General features: G+C 38.3%; 1 protein-coding gene across 1 annotated transcript; it reads left to right on the top strand.

Annotated features, from left to right (window-relative positions):
- The first annotated feature begins 426 nt into the window (after positions 1 to 426).
- Positions 427 to 18,311, top strand: LOC127449156 (calcitonin gene-related peptide type 1 receptor-like). The gene is made up of 13 exons (XM_051712389.1): positions 427 to 577; positions 8,177 to 8,270; positions 9,166 to 9,313; positions 9,852 to 9,965; positions 10,078 to 10,190; positions 11,488 to 11,579; positions 11,705 to 11,831; positions 12,595 to 12,748; positions 12,896 to 12,956; positions 13,118 to 13,184; positions 15,556 to 15,774; positions 16,348 to 16,389; positions 16,505 to 18,311. Exons 2-13 carry the CDS (start codon positions 8,223 to 8,225, stop codon positions 16,721 to 16,723), a joined length of 1,404 nt encoding a protein of 467 aa, XP_051568349.1. The 5' UTR covers positions 427 to 577; positions 8,177 to 8,222; the 3' UTR covers positions 16,724 to 18,311.
- Positions 18,312 to 27,767: the final 9,456 nt, after the last annotated feature.

Here is a 27,767-nt window from a genome sequence, read left to right as displayed (position 1 = left end):
GTGAGGATCAACAGAGCTGAAATATTCTTAAAAAAAAATATTCATTTGAGTTTTGCAGAACAAAGGAAGTCATAAACATCTGGTATGGCATGAGGGTAAATTATGAGATCATTTTTATTTCTGGGTGAACTGTCCCTTGAAAGTGGGTACTCTGATGGAAAATTGTATTACTGCATGAATCTACCCTTCACTAACAGTCTTGTGGAAGGGCCCTTCCAGAAAAGTTTCATTTTCCCACCTTTGTCAGAAAGACCCTTCAAGTGGCGTCCGTTTCCTACAGTACATTGCCCCACAAGGGCTTAAAAATGGTGTTTGGAATTCGTCCTTCGTCACGACTGCCACTAGGGGGCGCAATGTAACAATCATAAGGGACAGTGAAAAGGCGGCTTTAACGAAACTCTCTGAACGCTCCCTTGCAGTTTACATGGGCAGATGAGTTGTGTGATGGCACAGGAAGCCTGTTACACACACACACACACTGCTTTGCTACTCCAGGGGCCCCATCTCATCACACAACACATCTCTCAGGACACACAACTCACTGCCACTGCGGAGAACGGACGACCGATCAAACAAGGTATGAGAGAGAATTTATTATACGCATGACAACACGATTGGAAGAACAAGATTTTCCTTTGTCCAGACCGAGATTTACAATCGTAAAATATGAAAAATGAAAATCCATCATAAAAGCGTGACTTATTAATGTTTAAAACTATGATGATCTAAAGGAAAAGAGTGAAATCAACATAATAAATCAAAAAGAATCCATTAATAATGTTAAATATTTATATAGTGAAAATGATTTATATACATAAAAAAAAAAATTTATAATAATTATGTCTGTTGCACAGTTGTTGCACAAAAAAAAAAAAGAAAAAAAAAAAAAAGACAAATCTTCTGTGATGCATACTGTATATGTCCACTGTCGAACAGTGTTAGTAGACACATTCAATTAACTAGTGAGAGTGTGAAAAAATATGTTTTAAGAGGGTTTATTTTTTAAAAGCCCACAGGGCCATAAGAAACACCAATCAATGAATAAATAAATATTGAGAGCACAAGTTCAGTTAAAAAAAAGTTGTGTTAAAGTTAAGTAAAAGTTCAAGTTGTGAAGCAATCATGACAAGTTAAAGGGATAGTTCTGTCATCATTTACACATTTCAAACCCGTATGACTTTCTTTCTTCCATGGAACACAAAAGGAGATGTTAGGCAGAATGACAGACACAGTCACCATTCAGTTTCACTATAGAAAAATTATGCAATGAAAGTGAATGGTGACTGAGACTAATATTCTGTCTAACATCTCCATTTGTGTTCCACAGAGGAAAGAAACTCACATATGTGTGGAAGAACATGAGGGTGAGTAAATGATGACAGATATATATATATAAAAAAAAAATTATTATTATTATTTTATTTATTTTTTAATTTTTTTAGGTAAACTACCCGTCTACAAGATTGTTGCAAATATTCTTTTACCAGAATGCTGGCATGTGGTTTTGAAATTCTTATATAAATATACATTTCAGATATCATTTAGATACTAATAATTAAATCCCCTCAGTATTTCAGAGAATTTAAATAATAAACTGAAAACTGATTTGTAATGTAATTTATTCTGTAGATGGGTTTCTATTCCTTACCATCCACATTATTTTGATACGACTTGAAATGTAATATAAAAGCAATATATTGTTGTTTAAATGTGGAATATGCAAAAACATGAGCAGGAATAATCAATACAGATACTTCAGATTCCAGCTTTTTAAATAACTTTTTAAAATAACTGAATGACTTTAGATGCATTTACAAAAGAATCTCTTTGGGTTCAGTTTTTTTTTTTTTTTTTTTTTTTTTTTTCTTTGCTTTGTGCTGTCTCTTTAAGATAAATCTATATGAGTGAAGAGTGGAAAAATTTGGTGCGATATCCATGGGTGTTTCCTAAACGGACATGAGTTAAACTAACTGTCAGGAGCTGACAGGGGCTTCCTGATTTAAGGTCTGGAGGGTGACTTTTTGCAACCAGGCACAGAGGAGTGAAAGAGAGAGAGAGAGAGACATAAGAGAAGGACAAAGAGAGAGAAAGTGGGGAGGGAAAATTTGGGAGGATTCGGGTATGAGAGAAAGGGGTCTCTGGGAATGTCACATCTATAAACCACTCCTTTAGCTTTACAGGAAGGGCAAAAAGTTATCATGTTTCAGCCCTCTGTTTTTCCACCAAGTTGGTCCATCCTTCCAATGCCTAGGAAAACACTTTATGTTCACATTCCTGTAAGAATCATATCTATCGAATTATTTATGCCAGCTGCCAAGACCTGGATTTAGCTGTTTTTCTCTCTCTTAAAGTAACATCAAGTATTCTTTTGCCATGTCATTCTAATGAAAATGAAGAGTTTTTTATTGTGCATGTAATCATCAAGATAACATTAAAGGGATAGTTCACCCAAAAATGAAAATTCTCTCATCATTTACTCACCCTCATGCCATCCCAGATGTGTATGACTTTCTTCTTCACCAGAACACAAATGAAGATTTTTAGAAGAAAAATGATGTGTCATATGATTACTTTTATGTATCCTTTATGTGATTTTTGGAGCTTTAAAGTGCTGATCAACATTCACTTGCATTGTATGGACCTACAGAGCTGAAATATTTTTCTAAAAATCTTCATTTGTGTTCTGGTGAAGAAAGAAAGTCATACACATCTGGGATGGCATGAGGGTGAGTAAATGATGAGAGAATTTTCATTTTTGGGTGAAATATCCCTTTAAAGGGTTAATTGAAAATGCTTCATTAACATGAAAATGCTCTGTCATCATTGCTCATCTTTCTATTGTCCCAAACCTGTATGTCTTTCTTTCTTCCATGGAACACAACAAGAGATATTAGGCAGAATGTTAGCCCGAGTCACCATTCACTTTCATTGCTTCTTTATTCATATGAAAGTTTTGGGAGACTCTTAAACATCTAACATCTCCTTTTGTTTTGTTAGCTATAGTTCAATCAGTTGACCACAAGAAAAGATGCCGGCAAAAAGTTCCTAAAGACTTTGATGTGCAAACATAATGCTGCTTGTTTGATATCTTCTTATATGGGCAGATGAAGGTTAAAACTTCAAGTATAATTATTATAACAACATTAGAACAGTTTATTAGATTAGCTTATCATGTGATGTCATCTGCCTATGTTTTCCATTTTAGAATGAAGGACTAGGGCTGAGGCCTAGTGGATCGCTCAGTGACGGCATTTGTGGCAAAAATGATTGCAGCTGAAACACCTTCTACGGATGGTGATTTACACTTTTTAGGTTAATATGTTTTGAAAATAGCACTGCAACCAAATAGGGTGAACTACAGTAAGAGAAACAATGGAAAACACCAAAGGAATGGAGAGACAGCTCAAAATCTAAAGTAACAGTCAGTATCTGGTGTGGCATTAAGTACTGCAGTGCATCTCCTCCTCATGGACTGCACCAGATTTGCCGGTTCTTGCTGTGAGATGTTACCCCACTCTTCCACCAAGGCACTTGCAAGTTCCCAGACATTTCTGGGGGGAATGGCCCTAGCCCTCACCCTCTGATCCAACAGGTCCCAGACGGGCTCAATGGGATTGAGATCCGGGCTCTTCGCTGGCCATGGCAGAACACTGACATTCCTGTCTTGCAGGAAATCATGTACTGAACAAGCAGTATTGCTGGTGGCATTGTCATGCTGGAGGGTCATGTCAGGATGAGCCTGCAGGAAGGGTACCACATGAGGGAGGAGGATATCTTCCCTGTAATGCACAGCGTTGAGATTGCCTGCAATTACAACAAGCTCAGTCCGATGATGCTGTGACACACCACTCCAGACCATGATGGGCCCTCCACCTCCAAATCGATCCTGCTCCAGAGTACAGGCCTCGGTGTAATGCTCATTCCTTCGACGATAAACGCGAGTCCGACCATCACCTCTGGTGAGACAAAACCGAGACTCGTCAGTGAAGAGCACTTTTTGCCAGTCCTGTCTGGTCCAGTGAAGGTGGGTTTGTGCCCATAGGCGATGTTGTTGCCAGTGATGTCTGGTAAGGACCTGCTTTACAACAGGCTTACAAGCCCTCAGTCCAGCCTCTCTCAGCCTATTGCAGAAAGTCTGAGCACTGATGGAGGGATTGTGCATTCCTGGTGTAACTCGGGCAGTTGTTGTTGCTATCCTGTACCTATCCCGCAGGTGTGATATTCAGATGTACCGATCCTGTGCAGGTGTTGTTACACGCGGTCTGCTACTGCGAGGACGATCAGCTTCCTATCTCCCTGTAGCACTGTCTTAGGCGTCTCACAGTATGGACATTGCAGTTTATTGCCCTGACCACATCTGCAGTCCTCATGCCTCCATGCAGCATGCCTAAGGCACGTTCACGCAGATGAGCAGGGATCCTAGGCATCTTTCTTTTGGTGTTTTTCAGAGTCAGTAGAAAGGTCTCTTTAGTGTCCTAAGTTTTTATAACTGTGACCTTAATTGCCTACCGTCTGTAAGCTGTTAGTGTCTTAATGTCCGTTCCACAGGTGCATGTTCATTAATTGTTTATGGTTCATTGAACAAGCATGGAAAACATTGTTTAAACCCTTTACAATAAAGATCTGTAAAGTTATTTGGATGTTTATAAAATTATCTTTTAAATACAGTGTCCTGAAAAAGGGACATTTCTTTTTTTGCTGAGTTCACACACACACACACACACACACACACACACACACACACACACACACACACACACACACACAGTGCATTCATAAAGTATTCAGACCCCTTCATTTTTTTCACATTTTGTTATGTTGCAGCATTATGCTAAAATGCTTTAAAAAATCACATCAGTGTACACTCCATACCCCATAATGACAAAGCAAAAACCAGATTTTTGATAACTTTGGACATTTATTAAAAATCAAAAACTGAAATATCACATTGACATAAGTATTCAGACCCTTTGCTATGACACTTGAAATTTAGCTCAGGTGCATGCAATTTCTCTGGATCATCTTTGAGATGTTTCTACACTTTGATTGGAGTCCACCTGTGGCAAATTCAATTGATTGGACATGAATGTGAAAAGCTCACAGCTGTCTATTTATGGTCTCACAGCTGAAAATGCATATCAGAGCAAAAACCAAGCCATGAGGTCAAAGGAACTTCCTGCAGAGCTCAGAGACAGGACTGTGTCGAGGCACAGATCTGGGGAAAGCTACAAAAATTTTTTGGCCACATTGAAGGTTCCCAAGAGCACAGTGTCCTCCATAATTGTTAAATGGAAGAAGTTTGGAACAACCAGGACTGTTAATAGAGCTGGCTGCCCAGCAAAACTGAGCAATCGGGGGAGATGGGCCTTGGTAAGAGAGGTGACCAAGAACCTGATGATCACTCTGGTTGAGCTCCAGAGATCATGTGTGGAGATGGGAGGAACTTGCAGAAGGACAGCCATCACTGCAACACTCCACCAATCTGGGCTATATGGTAAAGTTGCCAGATGGAAGCCTCTCCTCAGTGCAAGACAAACACAAAAAAAAACACCTAAAGGACTCTGAGACTGTGAGAAACAAGATTCTCTGATCTGTTGAAATGAAGATTGAACTGTTTGGCCTCAATTCCAAGTGTCATGTCTGGAGGAAACCAGGCACCGCTTATTACCTGCGCAATACCATCCCAACGGTGAAGCATGGTGGTGGTAGCATCATGCTGTGGGGGTGTTTTTCAGTGGCAGGGACTGGGGGACTGGTCAGGATGGAAGGAAAGCTGAACACAGCAAAATATAGAGACATCCTTAATGAAAACCTGGTCCAGAGCGCTCAGGACCTTAGATGGGGCTGAAGGTTCACCTTCCAACAGGACAACGACCCTAAGCACACAGCCAAGACAACACAAGAGTGGCTTAGGGACAACTCTGTGAATGTCCTTGAGTGGCCCAGCCAGAGCCCGGACTTGAACCCAATCGAACATCTCTGGAGAGACCTGAAAATGGCTGTCCACTGATGGTCCCCATCCAACCTGACAGAGATTTAGAGGATCTGCAGAGAAGAATGGCAGAAAATCCCCAAATCCAGGTGTGCAAAGCTTGTCGCATCATACCCAAAAGGACTTGAGGCTGTAATCGCTGCCAAAGGTGCTTCAACTAAGTACTAAGTTAAGGGTCTGAATACTTATGTACATGTGATATTTCAGTTTTTTATTTTTTAATAAATTTGCAAAGTTATCAAAAATCTGTTTTTTGCTTTGTAGTTATGGGGTATGGAGTGCAGATTGATGTGAAAAAATAAAATAATTTAAAACATTTTAGCATAAGGCTGCAACATAACAAAATGTGAAAAATTATTTCTGAATGCACTGTATATGCATATATATACCTAACCTAGTGGAATTTATTTTAAAGAAAGATAGCACATGCAAACAAAACATTTCATAAAAAGAAGTCTGTTATATTTAGGTTTTCTTTTGTAAATAATATAACAATAGATATATTGTTTAAAATAAAAACAAAATGTATTTGGACACTTTTTTTCTGGTTTTGCCTGCTGATAGCAATGCTCTCTTTGCCTGGTAGGGTATCAGGGGGGCTTGTTGTGATCAATTAACCATCACTTTTCCTTTTAAATATATTACATCATATAATCTGTCATATCTTGATTAGATATGACAAGCTTGTATAAAGAGAAGTGTAGTAATGGGATGGGGGATTTTTTTTTTTTTTTTATGATTTGTTACATATTAGTTCCTGTTGCCAAACAGGCCTGGCCTACAAATACACCTGAATTGCATATTTTTTCCATTAGTAAAAGAAGGTTATAAAAGGGCAGATGTACTCGGTGAGGTTTCAGACAGGGCTTGAGAGTCGTTATGTCATTAAAGGGATAGTTCACTCAAAAAATAAAAGATTCTGCAATCATTCAATTACCTTCATGTTGTTCTAAACCGGTATGATGTTCTTTCTTTCATGGAACACATAAGGAGATGTGAGGCAGAATGTTAGCCTCAGTCACCATTCACTTTCCATCTTTCCATACAATGAAAGTAAATGGAGACTGAAGCTAACCTCCTGCCTAACATCTTCATTTGTCCAAAAAAGAAAAAAGTTACACAGGTTTGGAACAACACTAGGGTGAGTAAATGATGACAGCATTTTCATTTAAATAAGAAACATGAGCAAGGTTAGCCATTAGTTTTGTGATACTGATATTTTACGCAGGAAGTTCTTTAAAAAGATATGATTATTGGCAATTTGCATTGAGAAAATAATTCCTATCCAAATGGAAGCAGTCCAAATGTACATTAATTCTATTTGTCTGGACTTCTGGGAAGCATGTTCATTTTCAAGACTGAAGACAAAACCAAGTGGGTAATTAATCACATATGAGTCTAGTCATGTGGTTTCGGTCCCCATCCAAGCAGGAAATGTTTGGAAGCCGAACAAAAGAATCACATGGTGTTTCAGCCCCTTAGCCATGGCCATACCGACAGGTATTGATTTAAAAAGGAAATAACAACAGAATCAAGGCAGATGTTAAAGATGTTTCAGAAAGCTCTGATAATTCCACATGGAACACCATAAAAAGAATAGTCCCGGGTTGTGTGTAATCAGTCCAGCATGCCATGAACATTGAAAAATAGTGAATATTTGCTACAAGAAACTCTATTGTGGCTATAACAGATCTTCCTAAGCTTTGAAACTGAGTTATGATGTTATGTGCATTGAACAAACTGAAACAGCCACAGAGAACTGTATAATGCACGTTTAATGGTGGTATGTTTCCTTTTTTGCGCTTATTGTCAGCATCTTGACTTTTATTTCAAGTAAGCTTTGATTCCTTCCTATTGTTTCCAATTTAACAACAGTGCTGTTGCCACACTCCTGGGAAAAATACCAGGTTCACAGTTCAACTGCTTGTTTACTGTCATTTGCTTGCCAAAAATAACAATAAAATACTGGAAGATCATTAGGAAAAGCACACCTCCCTGCAAAATGAGTATATTTTCATTTTAATTTTCCTTGTAGACTTCTTTTGGGCTAATACGTTTACATAAACCAAAAACTGGAACTAAGCATCCTTATTTTATCTATTGATCGGTCTGTCTGTTCATCTCTCATCCAGCTCATTATTTAGATGCGTAATAATTCTGCATATTCTCTCTGCTTGTTTTCAGCTGAAAAATTCAGATCATTTGGACACGTAAAAGCTAAAAAAGAACAATGTTTGGATGCTGGATTACCATTCTTTTATTGTCTGCAACCTCTGAGGTACTGCATTTGTAATTTGTACTCTTGAATTATACACTGAAAACCCTTATAAGCTGACTCTACTCAGTTGACTGAGTAAACTCGTTCCTTCAATTTAATTGAATAATGCAGCCTCCAAAACTTGTGTAATTAATTTCACTTAACTTGGTGTTCATATAGAATGAACTTAACTATTTAAATGCCAGTAAACTTAACTCAGATTTTCTATTTAAATGTTAAACTGTAAAACTTTTTGTTACAACTTAATCATTTTCATTGAATGGACTCAAATTTAGGTCATACAATAGCACAGCTTAAATAATGATGATAACTGATTCTAGGTCAATCATAAAATAAACTTTTCCTCACAGAAATGCATATATATCTGTAGTTCAGTTTCTCATGCACAAGGAGAATGGAAATAGTGTTAACAGGGCCCAACTTGACCAAAGGGGACACAGATCACTCTAATGTGACGTCACATGAAACAACTATCTGGAACAAAACAACATAAATACTACTATAAAAGAGCTAAATCCTCTATGAATTCTTAATAACAATTATTTAAAGGCCCCCCCACATGTTCCCTTTGACCAAGGAAACATAACTAAATAATTCGTGCACAAGGCATTGTGGGTATTCCCCATAGCCTCTATATAGTTATTTAGAATTATTAACTCTTAAAATCTTAAATCTATGGATTAAAAAAAACTAGATTTTTTCAGTAATGACAATATAAGGGTTTACAGTGTACATGTGCCACTTAATGCACAACAGTTATGCAATTTAATGATCATTAAAAAGCAAATATTTATGTTTTCACAGGTTTATACAGAATATCTGTAATTTTATGTATTATCTTTTTATCAGCCAATGTCATTTTTGAACAAATTTTCGTCTTCATACGTTTGAACAGTTTTTTGTGGTGGTCCGCTCAGAGAACAACACTGGAAGTACGGCACAAAAGAATGCTCATGAAATGGACTTCACTCGCCACAATATTTTGACCGCCCAGTTTGAATGTTACCAGAAGATTATGAAAGACACCAATCACAACAAAACAGGTGAGAATTTCTTTCTAGAGTAGGTTTAAATTCCACTCTAATTCTTGGTTATAAGTTAGGGCTATAAACTATGATCACACATGATTGATTTCATAGTTGATTTTATGTTGAGAACTGGGTTTTTGGTCGGCTGAGATTCATCCGGTTACTGAGATAAAGTGAGTTGTATTTGGCTGGTCATGTGATCTCAACATGGCTGCCCCCATGAGGCAACCCATTTCCATGTAAAATAAACTAGCTTTTATTTGGCTACTGATTTGATTGGATTCTTCCTCTCTTGTCAGTGTACATGATTTTTAAACAACGTTTTTATATGTAAAACTTTTTTAATGAAGGAAAAATGACTGTGTACACCTTTAAGAATGCAATTTTGTACAGTATTAGAAAAAATTGCATGACTGTCAGAGCATCAAAAGCAAATATACACATTAGTCCGTGAAAACAGGTGTTGGGGTGGTCTGGCATTGTAGTTAAAAAGCAGCAGTAATGTACAACACAGCTCTTGTTTTATTCATACCTGTTAATACCTGTATTGCAGATGGTTCTATGTGTAAAAGGACCTGGGATGGATGGCTGTGTTGGGATGATTTGGAAGCAGGAGTCACCTCGGCCCAGCACTGTCCGGACTACTACGATGACTTTGATACCTCAGGTGAGTCCCACATAAGACTCTTGTTTGAATGACTTTGTATAGCCTACATAAGAGATTTCATAATAAAGCCGGACTGACATCACTAACTGATTACCAAATGATGTTTTGTCAGAAATGGCAACAAAGATTTGCACTGATTCAGGCCACTGGTTTGTCCACCCGGAGAGTAACAGAACATGGACAAATTACACGGGCTGTAATCATATGTCTAATGATCACAAAAGGGTGAGATATAATTTTGGATTTCTCAAAACTCCTGGAGACCCCACACTGTAAAAATTAAAAGTGTTTTGAGGCACTATTTGGGGTTCTTCAGAAGCCACACTGGAGGAGCCCTCTGAAAACCCTTTCAGTTCTCTGAGAAACTAATTCTTGGTTCCTGCAAAAACTCTAAAGTCTGCAAATGGTTCCTTCAGTAACCCCATTGTAAGGGAAAGGTACTGGGGCACTTGAATAATGAAGTTCCTGGAGTACAGGAATCAGATATTTGAGACTTTTAATTTAAAGGGTGCCTAAAAGTTTCTTTTAATTTTTATAGTTGTGGTCCATTTTATCATAAAAATTAATCAGTTTCTGGTTCACATAACAATTTGCATTAAAAGTTTGCGGAATAGTTCCCAAAAAGGAAAAATTCTCTGAACATTTACTCACCCTCATGCTATCCCAGATGTGTTATGACTTTTTTTCTTTTGCAGAATACAAACAAAGATTTTTAGAAGAATATTTCAGCTCTGTAAATCCATACAATTCAAGTGAATGGTGACCAAAACTTAGAAGATCCAAAAAGCACATTAAGGCAGCATAAAAGTAATCCATATGACTGTCTTCTGAAGAGATCCAATTGGTTTTGGATGAGAATAGACCAAATTATAGCTCCTTTTTCACTATAAATCTTCACATCATCAGTCTCCATGGTGATCATGATTTCAAGCTCGATTTCGCTTCCTAGCGGCATCTAGCGCTCTGCGCATGCGTCAAGCACTAGGAAGTATAGACGAGCTTGAAATCATGATCGTGCCTAGAGACTGCGATGGAATGGAAGACATGGATTAAACCACTGGAGTCTTATGGATTCATTTTAAGTTTCCTTTATGTGCTTTTTGGACCTTCAAACATTTTGGTCACCATTCACTTGCATTATATGGATCAACAGAGCTGAGATATTCTTCTAAAAATCTTTATTTGTGTTCTGCAAAAGAAAAAAATCATACACATCTGGGATGGTATGAGGGTGAGTAAATGATGAGAGAATTTTCATGTTTGGGTGATATATTCCTGTCTTGCACGTAGATATTTTACAGATAGAAAAATAAAATGAAATGAAATGTCAAAGCTAATAGTTATGAACAAATGAAAATTAACAACTGACACAGCCCTTTAACAGCTCTACAAACCATTGATTTTCCTTACAAATATTTACCATAAACTATAGTTGCCCATGTTAAATTAATGGTTTCTGGTGTGTTTATAGGACACTAAGCCCTATAGGTTTTTGTATCTAATTCATTTCTTTTTTTTCCAGACAGCACTTAATCTCTACTACTTGGCTTTAATTGGTCATGGATTGTCGCTTATATCTTTGTTTACCTCTCTAGGGATATTTTTCTATTTCAAGTAAGTCATGCAGAAAAATCTAGTGTATTGCACGAAAACACTTACCAAGATATAATAGACACTTGCATCTCTTGTCATTGAATCTGACATAGCTTTCTGGGTTTTTTTTTTTTTTCCTTACTCAGGAGCCTAAGTTGCCAAAGGATAACTCTACACAAGAATCTCTTCTTCTCCTTTGTTCTGAACTCTGTTATAACCATCATCGTTTTCACTTGTGTTGCAAACAACCAAGAAGTAACACAAGCCAACCCAGTAAGTATGCAAAAACTTTACCTGATATTAAATTACAAAGGAGAGGAAAAAAGAAACAATGTTTCTTTTGACTTCAAAACAATGACTAAGTTCAAGTACGACAATGTCTCAAGATGACAGGTTCTTTGAACTTGTTATCTGTTATCCAATTAGTTCACTCACATGTGATATGTTAGCCAATCGGCTCACGTGTTGTATAAGCTTATAGGTCCTTTGATGTGTAATCAGGTGGCCAATAAACTTGCATACTCTCTCTTTGCCTAACATTTAAATTAGCTCAGTTGGCATTTAAGCTGGTTTCACTGCAGTGGGATGCAAGATTTTCTCTGAAACCCTCCACCTACCTAGCCCCACCTGTCTAGATCTGCTACATGGGGATTGTATTTATGTCATGCCATACATGCTGATGCAGCATGTCTTGTGTTTTTCTAATATGCAACAGCAGCAGCATGTCCACAAGCTAGTATGTCTGTGTATGTTTAAGAATGCAGCAGCAGCAATGACCAATATCCTATCAAACTGTCATAACCGCATTAACGTAAATTCTTTGCGAAAGTTGTCATGACTGAAATAATATGATTATTCCATTTTTAAAATGATGCATTTTGAGAGAGTTCGAAGAAGGTAGTAGTAGAGGTACTTGTAGCAACACCAGTTGGAATTTATGTCAATTTAAGTTGCCGTGGTGGTTAAAAATCACGTTTAACGACCTGACCATTGTTGAGGACTCTGGATCAGAGGGTTAAAATGTGCTTTCTATTAGGTGAGCTGTAAAGTGTCTGTGTTCATTCACCATTATCTCCTGGGATGTAACTACTTCTGGATGTTGTGTGAGGGGATCTACCTGCACACACTCATTGTGGTGGCCGTCTTTGCTGAGAAACAGCACCTGATGTGGTATTACCTCCTAGGATGGGGTAAGTTTTCTTAATCGCCTTTTCAAAATGCCCAAACTGGCGCTGCTATTTGTCCTTACTGTTTGACCTTTGTTACCTTTGCTTCTTACTAACTAACAATTTTTTACGCTACTAATTTTTAAAAATATATTTTCAAATGTTTTCCAGGCTTTCCTTTAATACCTGCATTTATTCACGCAATAGCCAGGAGTTATTACTACAATGACAAGTGAGTTCATTGTTTGTCACTGCGTGTCATTAAAACTTTTTTAAAACATACAAAAGAATAATCAACCCAGCTTCTATAAGGACACAGGAATACACTGACCAGGCAGATGCTCTGTTGAACATCTTTGTTTTTTTCTTTCTTTTGTTTTTCTTTGTCTACAGCTGCTGGATAAGTTCAAACACTTCTCTGCTCTACATTATCCATGGACCCATATGTGCAGCTCTGTTGGTATGTCTTTTCATTTCTATCTCTATTTCTTCATCCCATGCTTAATCTCTCTAGTCTATCTTTCACCCTCCCTTTGCAATGTGTGTGTATCTGCACGCTCTGGTTCCCAACAATCAGTAATCAATGCTTTTTAATCAAAGTTCAGTTTTTCATGTTTTCCTTTGTTGTGGGAGGGAATCAGATCTGATCAGAAATGATAAGCTATGTATCCCCCAAAAGGAAGGAAGAGGAAACTGAAGGAAAAATCTCTTGGTCTGACTTATGGAGAGTGCAACTGACAGTTTAAATGTTTAAAGGCTGGGTGTGCCAATTTTGTGTCTTTAGAAATGATTATTACTGTTTATACAAGCCAGTCTCACAACAAGCTGTAATAATTAGTACAAGATGGTGAAATTGTAAGAAATAGTTGAAGTTGGCCTGCACTAAAATGTACAACTTTTACTCACATAGAGAAAAAAAAAAAACAAAACAATGAATTATGTTATCATTATTTTCCTAACTCCTAACCCAAAGCTAAACCTAACCATAAAGTGTAACCCCTTACCCAAACCCTAAACCTAAACCATGATTTTAATAGGAACTTAATCAATAGCTCGTTACTAATTAAATGTTGATAACTTTTGTGTATACTACGGAAGAAAGAAAACATTGGGGTTTGGAACAAGACGAGGGAAGCCTATTACGTGTTTTTGAAGTTTGTTATTTGTATTGCAGATTTAAATATGTAATGAGTAACCAAATTTGTTCACTGACATTTCAGTGAAAAATGTGATGCCTGTATTGGATCGATTTGAAATTCTGTTTGTTTTTCGGTTGGTCTCCATGGGAATGAAAGTCGTACCTTTTGAGTTGTACAAATTATTATGTAGGAGTAGTTATTCGACTACTGTATGTTGGTTAAAGGGGAATATACACTCACTGAGCACTTTATTAGGAACACTATACTAATACTGGGTAGGTTTTGCTCTCAAAACAGCCTCAATTATTCATGGAATGGATTCCACAAGATGTTGGAAAAATTCCTTTGAGATTCTGGTCCATGCTGACATGATTGCATCGTGCAATTTCTGCAGATTTCTCAGCTGCACATTCATGCTGCGAATCTCCCATTCTACCACATCCCAAAGGTGTTCTGTTGGATTCAGATTTGGTGACTGTGAAGGCCAGTGAAGAACAGTGAACTCAATGTCATGTTCATGAAACCAGATGCGACGACTTTTGCTTTGTGACATAGTGCATTATCATGCTGGAAGATGGGTGAATTGTGGTAATGAAGGGATGCTTATGGTCAGCAACAATACTCAAATAGGCTGTGGCATTCAAGCAATGATTGATTGTATTAACGAGCCCAAAGTGTGCCAAAAAAACATTCTCCACACTATTACACCACCACCACCAGCCTAGACTGTTGACACAAGGCAGGTTTGCTGTTGGCACCAAATTCTGACACTACCATCTGTATACCTCAGCAAGAAATCGAGACTCATCAGACCAGGCTACGTTTTTCCAGTCTTCACATGTCCAGTTTTGGTGAGACTGTGCCAGTTCAGCCTCAGATTTCTGTTCTTGGCTATAATATTCTACATAATCTTCTGCTGTTGTAGCCCATCCGCTTCAAGGTTCGACGTGTTGTGCATTCTGAGATGATATTATTTATACCATTTATTTTCTCCATAAAGAAATGACAGTGATTTTTATGTATCTATTAAAGCCACAAGTATATATGTATGACTTCAAAATTCATAAAAAAAAAAAAAAAGTGAACTCTTGCCACCGGATCAGTGTACTGTTGACTTGAGAGCTGTTGCGACCAGATCGTACAGTCCTATTTGCTAACTATTTGAAGTGGTTCATTGCAAAGAAGAGTTAGAAAAAGCAGACATCACTAGTTCTAAGAACATATCACCCCCGATTATAAGCTCATTGGGATGTGACAAAATACAGGTTCACTGCTGGTTCAACCAGTTCATTGAAAAGAAGCAGTTTAAAGAAACTATTTGTTCACAAACAGTACATCATTATAAAGCATTGCGAATACGGTAACTGAGCCGTTATTCCTACACTCTCAAACTACCTTTATATTTGTGTATATTTGAATATTTTGCAATACAATTTTTTAGAATCAGTCACAACTACTCAGTAGTTGTATATTGTACTGTCATTCCTAATTCAGTTATATCATTTGTAGTTGTTCATGGTACATGATGCATTTCCCAATTTCTAAGTTTCATAGATTTTTTTTTATTTTTATTTTTTTTTAATTTTAAATCAATGTTGTGATTCATCTCAGAGCTGGTTGGTTTAGTTAGTGGCTTATACCTCTAACTTTTCTCTCTTTTCATGTTTCCTCTTTTCTGTTTGGTGTCCTTAGGTTAATCTCTTCTTCCTTTTAAACATTGTGAGAGTGCTGATCACCAAGCTGAAGGTGACCCACCAGGCAGAGTCCAGTCTGTACATGAGGGCCGTTAGGGCCACCCTAATCCTGGTACCTCTGCTGGGCATTCAGTATTTACTGCTGCCTTATAAACCTGATGGACGGCTCACCTCTGAGATATTTATGCACACAATGAACATACTGATGCATTACCAGGTAGGTGTTTTTCAAGACAGGTTAGCCATGGTACTCTATACAATGCACTGAAAACCCTAATAAGCTGACTTTACTGAGTAAACTTGTCACCTCAATTGAATTGAGCAATGGTGTCTCAGAAACTTGTGTAATTAATTTCCCTTAACTTGGTGTTCATATAGAATGAACACCAAGGTAACTAGATGCATGTAGACTTAACTCAGATTTGCTTTTTAAATATTATTGTTTCTGCTTAATACATTTAATTGAAATGATTCATATTTAGATCGTACAATAACACAGCTCATATAAAGATTATAACTTATTGTAAATCAATCATTAAATAGACTTAATTCTCAACAGAAATGCATATACAGTACTTTAATTACACATGCACAAGGAGAACTGAGAAAGAGTTAACAGGGTCCAACATAACCAAAGGGGATACAGATCACCCTAATGGTGACATCACACAACAAAACAACGTTTATACTGTACTACTACAAAAGAGCCAATTTGGTACTAGCTGTGGTTTTTACAATGGATAAAATCTATAACTTGTAAACTTAGGAAATGTTCACTTTTATCCCATAGGGCCTCTTGGTTGCCACAATATTTTGTTTCTTCAATAGCGAGGTAAGCAGTTTTATTGCTAAGATAAATGTGTCTTTGATCTTTCATACTTCGTGAAATGTACTGTATATCAATACACCATGAAATGTTTAATTCTTATTCGCACTCTGCTACTCAGGTGCAGGGTGTGTTGCGAAGGCACTGGAACCAGTATCGCATCCAATTTGGCAGTACATTCGCTAACACGGAGGCCCTCCGTTCTGCATCCTACACAGCCTCCTCGATGACAGAGGTCCATCGATGTTACAGCATTGACAGCCACATGGAGACACTAAACGGCAAAAGTTTTCACAGTCTTGAGACCACCATTCTCCGATCAGACAGTCTATACATGTGAGAGACTTTGACTCTTCAAAACCTGGGAGAGCAGCCTCACTGGGAAGACCACTAACCATATATATATACTGTATGAGTAGTGGCCTACTAGACATATATATGGACAAGACACTTTGGACTACAGACTCCAAGAAGCCTTATCTCAATACCTGGCCATTATATTCTCCTCTGTATGGATGGGATTAGTAGTTTTTAACTGGAGAAAATAATGTATTTTACATGGAATTTTAAATTCATTCAAGCATTTTCCATGATGATCAGGTGGAACGCTATGGAGAACATCATGCATTGTCAGTCTTTTTGACTTATTTTATTGAATGGACCTGAAGAGGGTGTGAACTGAGGATCACATCTTAAGAGTTTAAATGAAGCTTTATTCTTTATGACATTCAAACTGATTCTGTTTGAGCTGCTCACTGTTGCCTTTCTGCGTTGGTTGATGGTTTCCATACCACTGTTTAAACAAAGGGGATTCTGGCTTGAACAAAGATGAAGAAGGCACCACAGAAACAGTAAATCCACATCTATGGATCTATGGATTATGCTCAAAGAACCTGTAATGAAACAAAAGGATATACAATGGATGACACAACGATGTGATTCCAGAAGAAATTGCTGATCTTGTCTGTCCTGCACTTAATGAAATTTCATCTTGTTATGTGATTAATTTTATGTGAAACTTTAAACCAAATACAGGGCGATTTTGACAATATATTCTACGTATGCAAAATGTTTTATTGTCTCTAAGGAGTACTGGGCTTTTATATGTATATATATATATATACACTTTGATTAAAGAAACCGAAACAATTTTGTCACCAAAAACTATTCAACATTAATTTCCCTGCTGAAAAAAACTAGCATATGTTTTGTTTTGGAGCTTGTCGCCAGGAGGCTGATGCTCCCACCAGACTGTCTAAATGCTGTAGTTTCGACAGCAACACTACCTTGGTCAACCAGCTTCACCAGCACTAACAAGGATAAACCAGTCTGGACTTGTTATAATCTTCAAGGACAAGTTAGATTTTCCACATGGGTTTAGGGTTTTGGAAAACAGATTAACAAACAGAAATGAGATCTTATTCAACAGTGTCTCTATGGCTGGAACATACAGATGCTTTTGCCACTTTTTTCACTGTTGTGTTTCTCAAAGCATTTTTATGTGCACATGCTGGATAAATAAACATTCGTATGTTGAAATGTAAATATATTTCTACATCTAAGTGTGTTATGGATGTTGGTGTGGTTTACAGTATATAAGTATATTTATTAAAGCATTCTTGTGTAGTCTTGAACATGATTAATTCTGTAGGGCCCCCCTTTTACTAGAAATGTAAAGGATATACAGTATACTGTATATATCCTTTCAGCAAAAATCCAGTTAAAAATCCAGTTACTTCCAGATTGAGTGTTTGTATCCTAATTAGAACTGTCATTACATTTGTAACAAACTGATATGATTATTATTATGTATATGATCAGTCATGAGTCATGAGTTCATTGTCTTGTAAAGTATGTTGAAAACATTGTGTCACTGTAAATGGTGGAAGTATCAGTACTTAAAGGTCAAATACAGATTTAAAATATCATACCATGTTGTGTTTAACTCAGTTGTTTACTGAAGTAAAGAAGCGGAACAATCCTTTTTTTAATATATCCATTTACTTGTTTAGGGTAAAAGTCCAGAACAAATGCCTAGTTGTTGTTGTAGTCACTGCATATATCTGCAGACATAGCTTTAAATTATTATTATTATTATTATTATTATTATTATTATTATTCTTTTACGTGTTTTTTTATTTTATTTATATTTTTTATAAAATATATATTTATATAAATTGTATATACATATATACAGTATATATATATATATATATATATATATATATATATATATATATATATACACACACACTGACGGCCAAAAGTTTGAAATAATGTACAGATTTTGCTCTTATGGAAAGAAATTGGTACTTTTATTCACCAAAGTGGCATTCAGCTGATCACAATGTATAGTCAGGACATTAATAACATGAAAAATTACTATTACAATATGAAAACAATGTTCAGAACTTCTTAAACTACTTCAAAGAGTTCTCATCAAAAAATCCTCCACGTGCAGCAATGACAGCTTTGCAGATCCTTGACATTCTAGCTGTCAGTTTGTCCAGATACTCAGGTGACATTTCACCCCACACTTCCTGTAGCACTTGCCATAGATGTGGCTGTCTTGTCGGGCACTTCTCACGCACCTTACAGTCTAGCTGATCCCACAAAAGCTCAATGGGGTTAAGATCCATAACACTCTTTTCCAATTATCTGTTGTCCAATGTCTGTGTTTCTTTGCCCACTCGAACCTTTTCTTTTTGTTTTTCTGTTTCAAAAGTGGCTTTTTCTTTGCAATTCTTCCCATAAGGCCTGCACCTCTGAGTCTTCTCTTTACTGTTGTACATGAAACTGGTGTTGAGCGGGTAGAATTCAATGAAGCTGTCAGCTGAGGACATGTGAGGCGTCTATTTCTCAAACTAGAGACTCTGATGTACTTATCCTCTTGTTTAGTTGTACATCTGGTCTTCCACATCTCTTTCTGTCCTTGTTAGAGCCAGTTGTCCTTTGTCTTTGAAGACTGTAGTGTACACCTTTGTATGAAATCTTAATTTTTTTGGCAATTTCAAGCATTGTATAGCCTTCATTCCTCCAAACAATGATTGGCTGATGAGTTTCTAGAGAAAGCTGTTTCTTTTTTGCCATTTTTGACCTAATATTGACCTTAAGACATGCCAGTCTATTGAATACTGTGGCAACTCAAAAACAAACACAAAGACAATGTTAAGCTGCATTTAATGAACCAAATAGCTTTCAACTGTATTTGATATAATGGCAAGTGATTTTCTAGTACCAAATGATCAATTTAGCATGATTACTCAAGGATAAGGTGTTGGAGTGATGGCTGCTGTCTAGATTTGATCAAAAATGACTTTTTTCAAATAGTGATGGTGCTGTTTTTTACATCAGTAATGTCCTGACTATACTTTGTGATCAGTTGAATGCCACTTTGGTGAATTAAAGTACCAATTTCCTTCCAAAACAGCAAAATCTGTACATTATTCTATATATATATATATATATATATATATATATATATATATATATGTATGTATCTGTTCTCCTCCATCTGCATTTCATTTAAGGCATTTAAATGCTTTCAACAAAATAATTTGTCTAATTGTCTATAACTTGTCTAAATAATTTATATAATAAATATATATTATACTTTTAGATTGATATAAATTATTTATATTTACATAAGAGACAAGTTATTTTGTTGAAAGCATTTAATTGCCTTAAATGAAATGCAGATGGGGGAGAACAGCTAGTGTTCTCGTATCTTTTAATGCAACGAATAATTCTCAGGGTTTATTTTTGTAAGTCGATTTTTTAAGACACATACCTTAAAGTCTGGGTACATTGGAACATTTCCTCAGTTATTGCCCAGGAAAAAAGATACAGGTCATTTACTGTAATGCTGTCACACAATGGAAATCTGCAATTAAATACCCTATCATAGACTTTGAAGCTAAATTAAACAGTAAAATGATTTTGAAATGCAAAATAATTAATGAACAAAAAATGTACACAGTAACAAACAAAAATGTAAAACCATTGTTTTGGCCAATAGAAATGTATTAATTTATTGATGACAGCTTGCCCCAATAAAAAAAAAGAATAAACATTGATGAAAAATATCCTTGGCCTAGGAACTCAGTTAAAATGTAGCCTAATTATATACTGGACCTTTGCCTGAATGTATGCAAATTAAGATATTGACATTTTAATTTGGAGTGTAAAATTCAGAAAAAAATGTTAAAATTTATAACAGTTTTAAACTAGGTATTGGAAACTAACATACAAAACCACTGTCAGAGAAAAAATAAGCACATTTGTGCAACTGGACTTTTGACTTAAAACCTTATGGGTTACTGAGATATAACCTTTGTGACAACTAGCCCTGGTCCTCCCAATTATTCACTATACAAAATGGTCACATATAATTTACATTTGTTACCTTAAGGATCTATAAGATCTAAACCATAAAAATTGTTTTCGTTGGTCTAACCTAATGTGTTCAGGTTGATAATGCACGCAATACAATATAAAATAAAAGCTGTTAATATACTGTTGATGTTACCACGTGGAGCACAAGCAATGTTGCTGATGATAGTGATATTACAACAAAGATGGCTGTGTTCCCGTTGTTATAGGATTGAGTGCATTTCCCATCTGGTGTTTTTAAAAATGTGTTCTGTTAAAGACAGCACGATACTAAAGATACTATTGGAGGTCATTTCACAAAGGGGTTATGTGACTTGTCCAACAGGATGTCTCACTTCCTTACACATACAAGCATACATGCTCACACACACACACACAGTGGAAAAAGGTTGCAGTGGCAAACAGTATACAGCTAACATGTGTCTCTGCCTGTGGGAACAGCACAGGAAGAAGCCTCAGATTTGGTGCTGCCACACATGTGAGGGACACTGACTATGTAGTATCTTGCTTTTCTCTCTCTTTCTGTGTGCGTAACACATGTCATACTGTAAAAACTGCAGTCAATATTAAAGTTTGCTGCAATCTGGACATCTACGCTCTGTGATTGCCTGCACTGGTTCCATATGTGGTAATGTAGGGGCCCAGGGAGATGGCCCTCTTTGTCATCAGCTCTCCTCTCAGCAGATGAATTATACGCACCAGGACCTGAACAAGTTAGCCTCAAACAATCTTCCAACCCAAGAAAAGTATATTAAAAATGTAGCCGGTGGTTGTAAAGAAACAACATAGGACACAAAAATATATTTTGGGGGTTTTATTCTGACAGCTGTTTATAAAAAACAAAACAAAAAACAAAACATCAGTCGATGGGGCTGTATATAAAGAAAAATGGAAATTAAATACAAAAATGAAGTACAAAAATGGAATATGGAAAATGAAATCTAAAAAGGAAATACGGTAGAGGCTAATGTCAAAGGAAAACACAAACAGAGTATTAGCCCACCCATATGCTTCAGTATACATCATCTCAATACATGCTTATATCATTCACAGCATTTTATGCATTTTTAACATGTTTAAATCACTCAAAGCATTTTTCTTATTTTTTAACCAGGCTTTAAGGACATACAGTTGTGCTCAAAAGTTTGCATACCCTGGCAGAAATTGTGAAATTTTGCCATTGATTTTGAAAATATGACTGATCATGCAAAAAAACTGTCTTTTATTTAAGGATTGTGATCATATGAAGCCATTTATTATCACATAGTTGTTTGGCTCCTTTTTAAATCATAATGGTAACAGAAATCACTCAAATGACCCTGATCAAAAGTTTACATACCCTTGAATGTTTGGCCTTGTTACAGACACACAAGGTGACACACACAGGTTTAAATGGCAATTAAAGGTTAATTTCCCACACCTGTGGCTTTTTAAATTGCAATTAGTGTCTGTGTATAAATAGTCAATGAGTTTGTTAGCTCTCACGTGGATGCACTGAGCAGGCTAGATACTGAGCCATGGGGAGCAGAAAAGAACTGTCAAAAGACCTCTGTAACAAGGTAATGGAACTTTATAAAGATGGAAAAGGATATAAAAAGACATCCAAAGCCTTGAAAATGCCAGTCAGTACTGTTCAATCACTTATTAAGAAGTGGAAAATTCGGTGATCTCTTGATACCAAGCCAAGGTCAGGTAGACCAAGAAAGATTTCAACCACAACTGCCAGAAGAATTGTTCAGGATACAACGAAAAACCCACAGGTAACCTCAGGAGAAATACAGGCTGCTCTGGAAAAAGACAGTGTGGTTGTTTCAAGGAGAATAACGCCCATCTCTCCACATACCCCCATCGGCCGACTCAGGCCGGGGAGCCATCCAGCCTGTCACCTAACCCCCCCCCCCCCCCCCCATTTCTAGAAAGGAAATCTGCCACAGCCATCTGCGCCCCCCGCCTGTGGATAACCTTGAACTTAAAAGGCTGAAGAGCCAGATACCATCGGGTGATCCATACGTTGGCATCCTTCATGCAATGGAGCCACTGGAGCGGGGCATGGTCCGAACAGAGGGTGAAAGCATGCCCCAACAGATATTACCGGAGGGTGCAGACTGCCCACTTGATGGCCAAACACTCCTCTATCATGCTGTACCTAGTCTCCCTCAGAGAGAATTTGCGACTAATGTACAGCACGGGGCGCTCCTCCCCCTCCACCATCTGGGACAGTACTGCTCCCAATCCCCTGTCCATTGCATCTATCTGCATGATAAATCATGAAAAAAACGACCTCAGGACAGCCCTCAGATGCTGCAGGTGCCACTGCCAGTCATTACTGTAAATAATGATATCATCCAGATAGGCAGCGCCATACGCAGTGTGCGGTCTGAAGATTTGGTCCATGAGCCACTGAAATGTAGCCGGGGCCCCAATCAAACCGAACGGAAGAGTCACGAATTGGTGTAAACCGAACATTGTGGAAAATGCAGTTTTTTCACAGGATATGGGAGTTAAGGGAATCTGCCATATGCATCAAATTTAGACACCGCATTGACTTTTCTATAATCCAAACAGAAACAGACCGAACCTTCGCTCTTCGGATCCAGCACCACTGGGCTGGCCCAGTCACTGTGGGATTCTTTTATTACCCCCATATCTAGCATGGCCTATAATTCTTCCCGAACCACTTTTTTTTGTTCACGTAATCGGTAGGGATGACTGCGTACCACTACCCCTGGGGTTGTTTCGATATGGTGCTCTATGAGATTCATGTGGCCGGGGAGAGGTGAGAACATGTCGGAGAATTCTCCTTGTAACCTGGCAACCTCCATGACTTGTGACGGCGAAAGATGGTCTCCGCAAGTGACTGGGGTGACTCGATCGGCGGCTTTTAAGTTCACTTCCAATCCGAGCTCCTCCCTCTCCGGAACCGCCGTCGCCAAAGTCACGGGGATCGCCTTTCTCCACGGTTTTAGGAGATTGAGGTGGTAAATCTGACGTGCTCCGTTCGTTTAACCTCATAATTGACTTCCCCAACTCGCCATTTGACCTCAAAGGACCCTTGTCAATTAGCGAGAAATTTAGAGCTCGATGTGGGGAGCAATACAAGGACTTTATCTCCCGGTGTAAATTCCCATAGTCGAGTCACCCTGTTATACAGCCGGCTTTGATGTTTTGACATCTTTGACGAGCCTGGAGCAAATTCTCCTGTGTTAATTGCCCCAATGTGTGGAGTTTTGCCCTCAGGTCAAGAACGTATTGAATTTAGTTTTTGCTATTTGAAGGTCCTTCCTCCCAATTTTCCCGTAGGACGACGAGCACACCACGCGGTCGATGCCCGTACAATAATTAAAATGGGGAGAACCCCGTGAAGGCTTGCGGGACCTCTCGCACTGCAAACAATAGGGGCTCGAGCCACTTTTCCCAATTTCAAGCGCCTTCATGTACGAACTTAAGAATCATATTCTTTAGTGTCTGATTAAATCGCCTTTTGGGGGTGGTAGACGCTGATACGAATCGATCTAATCCCCAACAATTCGTACAGTTCCCGTAGTGTACGTGACATAAATGTAATGCCCTGACCAGTGAGGATTTCTTTCGGAATCCCCACTCAGGAGATTTTTCTGAAGAATGCCTCCGCAACACTGAGTGCTGAGATGTTGCGCATAGGCACTACTTCCGTATATCACATTGCGTAGTCCACCAGAACCAACACAAAGCAATGCCCGCGTGCCGTCCGCTCTAATGGCCCAATGAGGTCCATGACAATTCTCTCGAAAGGGAACCTCGATCAATGGAAGGGGGCACAATGGTGCTTTTGGGGTGGCAGTGGGATTCACCAGCTGACATTCTCAGCATGGCGCACACCACCTGCGAACATCCCCTTGAATGCCCGGCCAATAGAAATGAGCCATCAGATGGTTCAATGTTTTCTCCTGCCCTAAGTGACCCGCTATCTGATTATAATGAGCTGTCTGGAATAACATTTCCTGACGGCTCTTCTGTACTAACAATTGGGTTGTATCTTCTTTTGTCTGAGCGTCCTGCGTCACTTGATACAACCGATCCTTAATAATCGAAAAATATGGGTATGATAGCACAATGTCTGGCTGGAGGCACTGACCATCAATCACATTCACATGGTCAATGGTGTGCTTAAGGGTTTCGTCTTGCGTCTGCTCCAGCAGGAAATCTCCTGCAGGGAATCTTCTAAGGGCGGGGGAAGCCACGTAGCGTCATCCTGACGTGGAGCCACCGTAGATGGCCCTGGCACTGCCTCCCCAGCCAGTGAATCACCCATTACACGCTGATACACTTTTTCACAGGACCCATCCACACAAATCCCTCTCAATAAAGTTGTCAATTCTGGCCAATTCATACCCAAAATTAGTGGATGGGTGAGGCGGGGACTAACCGCCACCTCGACACAATGCTTTTGTCCCCGAAATTTAATTATGACCGTCACTACAGGGTAATTTAACATCCCGTGCACACACCTTACCTTCGCCCGCCTACCTGTGTCCAAAACCTCGGATTGAACCAAGCTATGGTGAATGGAGGTTTGATTACAACCTGAATCCACCAAGGCTTGGTTTGTACCTCCCTTAATAATCACAGATATCTGGCACACTCCTGCTCGATCAGGAGCAGCCCTTACCGTGCTCTCTCTCTCGGCCTCGCTCTCCACAGATGTCACTTGGCCACGCCCATCTCTCCACACCTGAAAATGCAAGAAAATATGTATGAGATTTCAACTTATTGGGTTTACATAAAAACTTAAGTAGACGTGCACTCAAGATGAGCATATTTTATATGGTTGGGGGGTGGGGGTTATTGAGGTGAAAAAAAAGTAACTGAACAGTTCAACTTTGGGTCTCAGCTGAAATATTCTTTTTGTTTATCATATGTTTAGTTAATTCTGATGTTACTGTATTTGTTTATGAAGTGCTTGTAAAAGGATTCATTGCTTTAAGGCATTCTTATCCCCTCCAAACATCATGATGCAAAAACAAGAACATTCCATGCTAAAACCACAAAAAATTATCATCATAACGATTGGATAGGCTACTCTCTGGATAAGCTACCTAACACCATGACATTTGCTTGTTTTCTTTAAAATGTGAGATGTCCTCAGTTACATTTCACTGGAATATTTCAAATATTTGTAGTGTCATTTGTTTTGGATCAAATCTGTGTGAGCTAACTGAGGTCATTCTTACCGAGTCACATGAATGATGAACATGCCATAAATGGATAAAAAGTAATTTAAGAGGATATGTGTTTTTCTCCATGATGTTAGAAAACCATTGCCTTTTTGAACACTTTGACAAGGTTTAAACAATTTGATAGGCTTGTTGGTCTGTTGGCCATTTTTCACGCAGGCAACGTAACCTTGCTATTCACTTTTTTACTACATTTTTAACACATGGCGGAGCCATCTCCCTGAAATTCAAAAATGACATTAATGCTTATTAGCCTTGATATAAACTGAAAGGAATCTTTTTTTTTCTTTTCTCCCATTTTCTCCCCAATTTGAAATGCCCAATTCCCAATGCGCTCTAAGTCCTCATGGTGGCGTAGTGACTTGCCTCAATCGGTGTGGCATAGGACAAATCTCAGTTGCCTCCGCGTCTGAGACTGTCAATCCACGCATCTTATTACATGGCTTGTTGAGCGCATTACTGTGGAGACATAGCACATGTGGAGGCCCACGCTGTTCTCTACGGCATCCACGCACAACTCACCACGCGCCCCACCGAGAGCGAGAACCACATTATAGCGACCACGAGGAGGTTACCCCATGTGAGTCTACCCTCCCTTGCAACCGGGCCAATTTGGTTGCTTAGGAGACCTGGCTGGAGTCACTCAGCACGCCCTGGATTCAAACTGTCATGACTCCTGGGTTGTTAGTCATTGTCAATACTTGCTGAACTACCCAGGCCCCAAATGAAAGGAATCTCTACAACTTTTGCTATGGCTATATAGCAAAAGTGGCATGTCATTGATCAACATGATCACACAGGTAATTGACATACTGATTCCAAATATTCCTGTACTGAAATTGGCCTCATTCTCCAGAATTACTGACAAGTGTCATCCCAATCAGACATTTTTCCATCAACTGAAACATGTTCACCTTTCTCCGTGGTGCTACTGACAGCACCTTGCACAAAACAAACTCTGTGATATGCATTCTGGGATCGTGGAAGCCAGGAAGCAATTGTGTTTACATAAACGATGGTAAATCTGAAGGTTGTGGGTTGGGTTAGGCAGGAGCGGTGCCAGGATTTTTTCACAGGGGTGGCCGGGCAGGATACAGTGCTCAGTCTGCGGTGGCCAAGAAATTACATCCGACTGGGGGTGGGGGGTCTGTGACCACCCCTGGGGTTAGAGTTAATAAAATATGCATTCCTGATGACTGTATTACATAATTTACAACCAAAAAAATACAACTCACCTTTGGTGCCACCTTGAGGACATTTCACTTCAACAAAACTTCCAGATTTGGCCACTGGGGCAGTGGTTCAAATTTCAGTAAGCACAAAACAATTTCAGCAACAGAACTTTCGACCTCCTGTTGCCGAATTCACAGTGTAATCAGTTTGCGATTACATAAATGCCCTTTGTGTTTGTATTACTCAGTGCTAATAATGACTGACTAATTGAAAGGATAAATGTGATATCTGTGGCACAACAAAAATAAATCACAGGTCACAAAGGTAAGCTAAGCCAAAAATGGTTGGAGAAGTGATCTTCCTCTGATTGTGCGTGCTTACTGGCAGTCTGCTCAGTTTTCAAAGAACAATGATTACTAAGCACCCACCTCATTGTTCGTTAAAGATGATTTAAAAATGGTAGATTTTCCTGCTGAATTCCAAGTATTGATGAATGAATTTGTGGTCCGTGCACTGAAGCACTGAGCATTTCCCATGACACCTTGTAGAAAGACTCACTCACTGCAATCTCACTGCTTTTGATCTTTTATAGCCTTGCTGATGTAA

The sequence above is a fragment of the Myxocyprinus asiaticus genome, chromosome 12 (genome assembly GCF_019703515.2).
Source record: "Myxocyprinus asiaticus isolate MX2 ecotype Aquarium Trade chromosome 12, UBuf_Myxa_2, whole genome shotgun sequence".
NCBI lineage: Eukaryota > Metazoa > Chordata > Actinopteri > Cypriniformes > Catostomidae > Myxocyprinus > Myxocyprinus asiaticus.
Note: the sequence above shows the minus strand (reverse complement) of the source record. Positions and strands in the feature narration are given on the sequence as shown.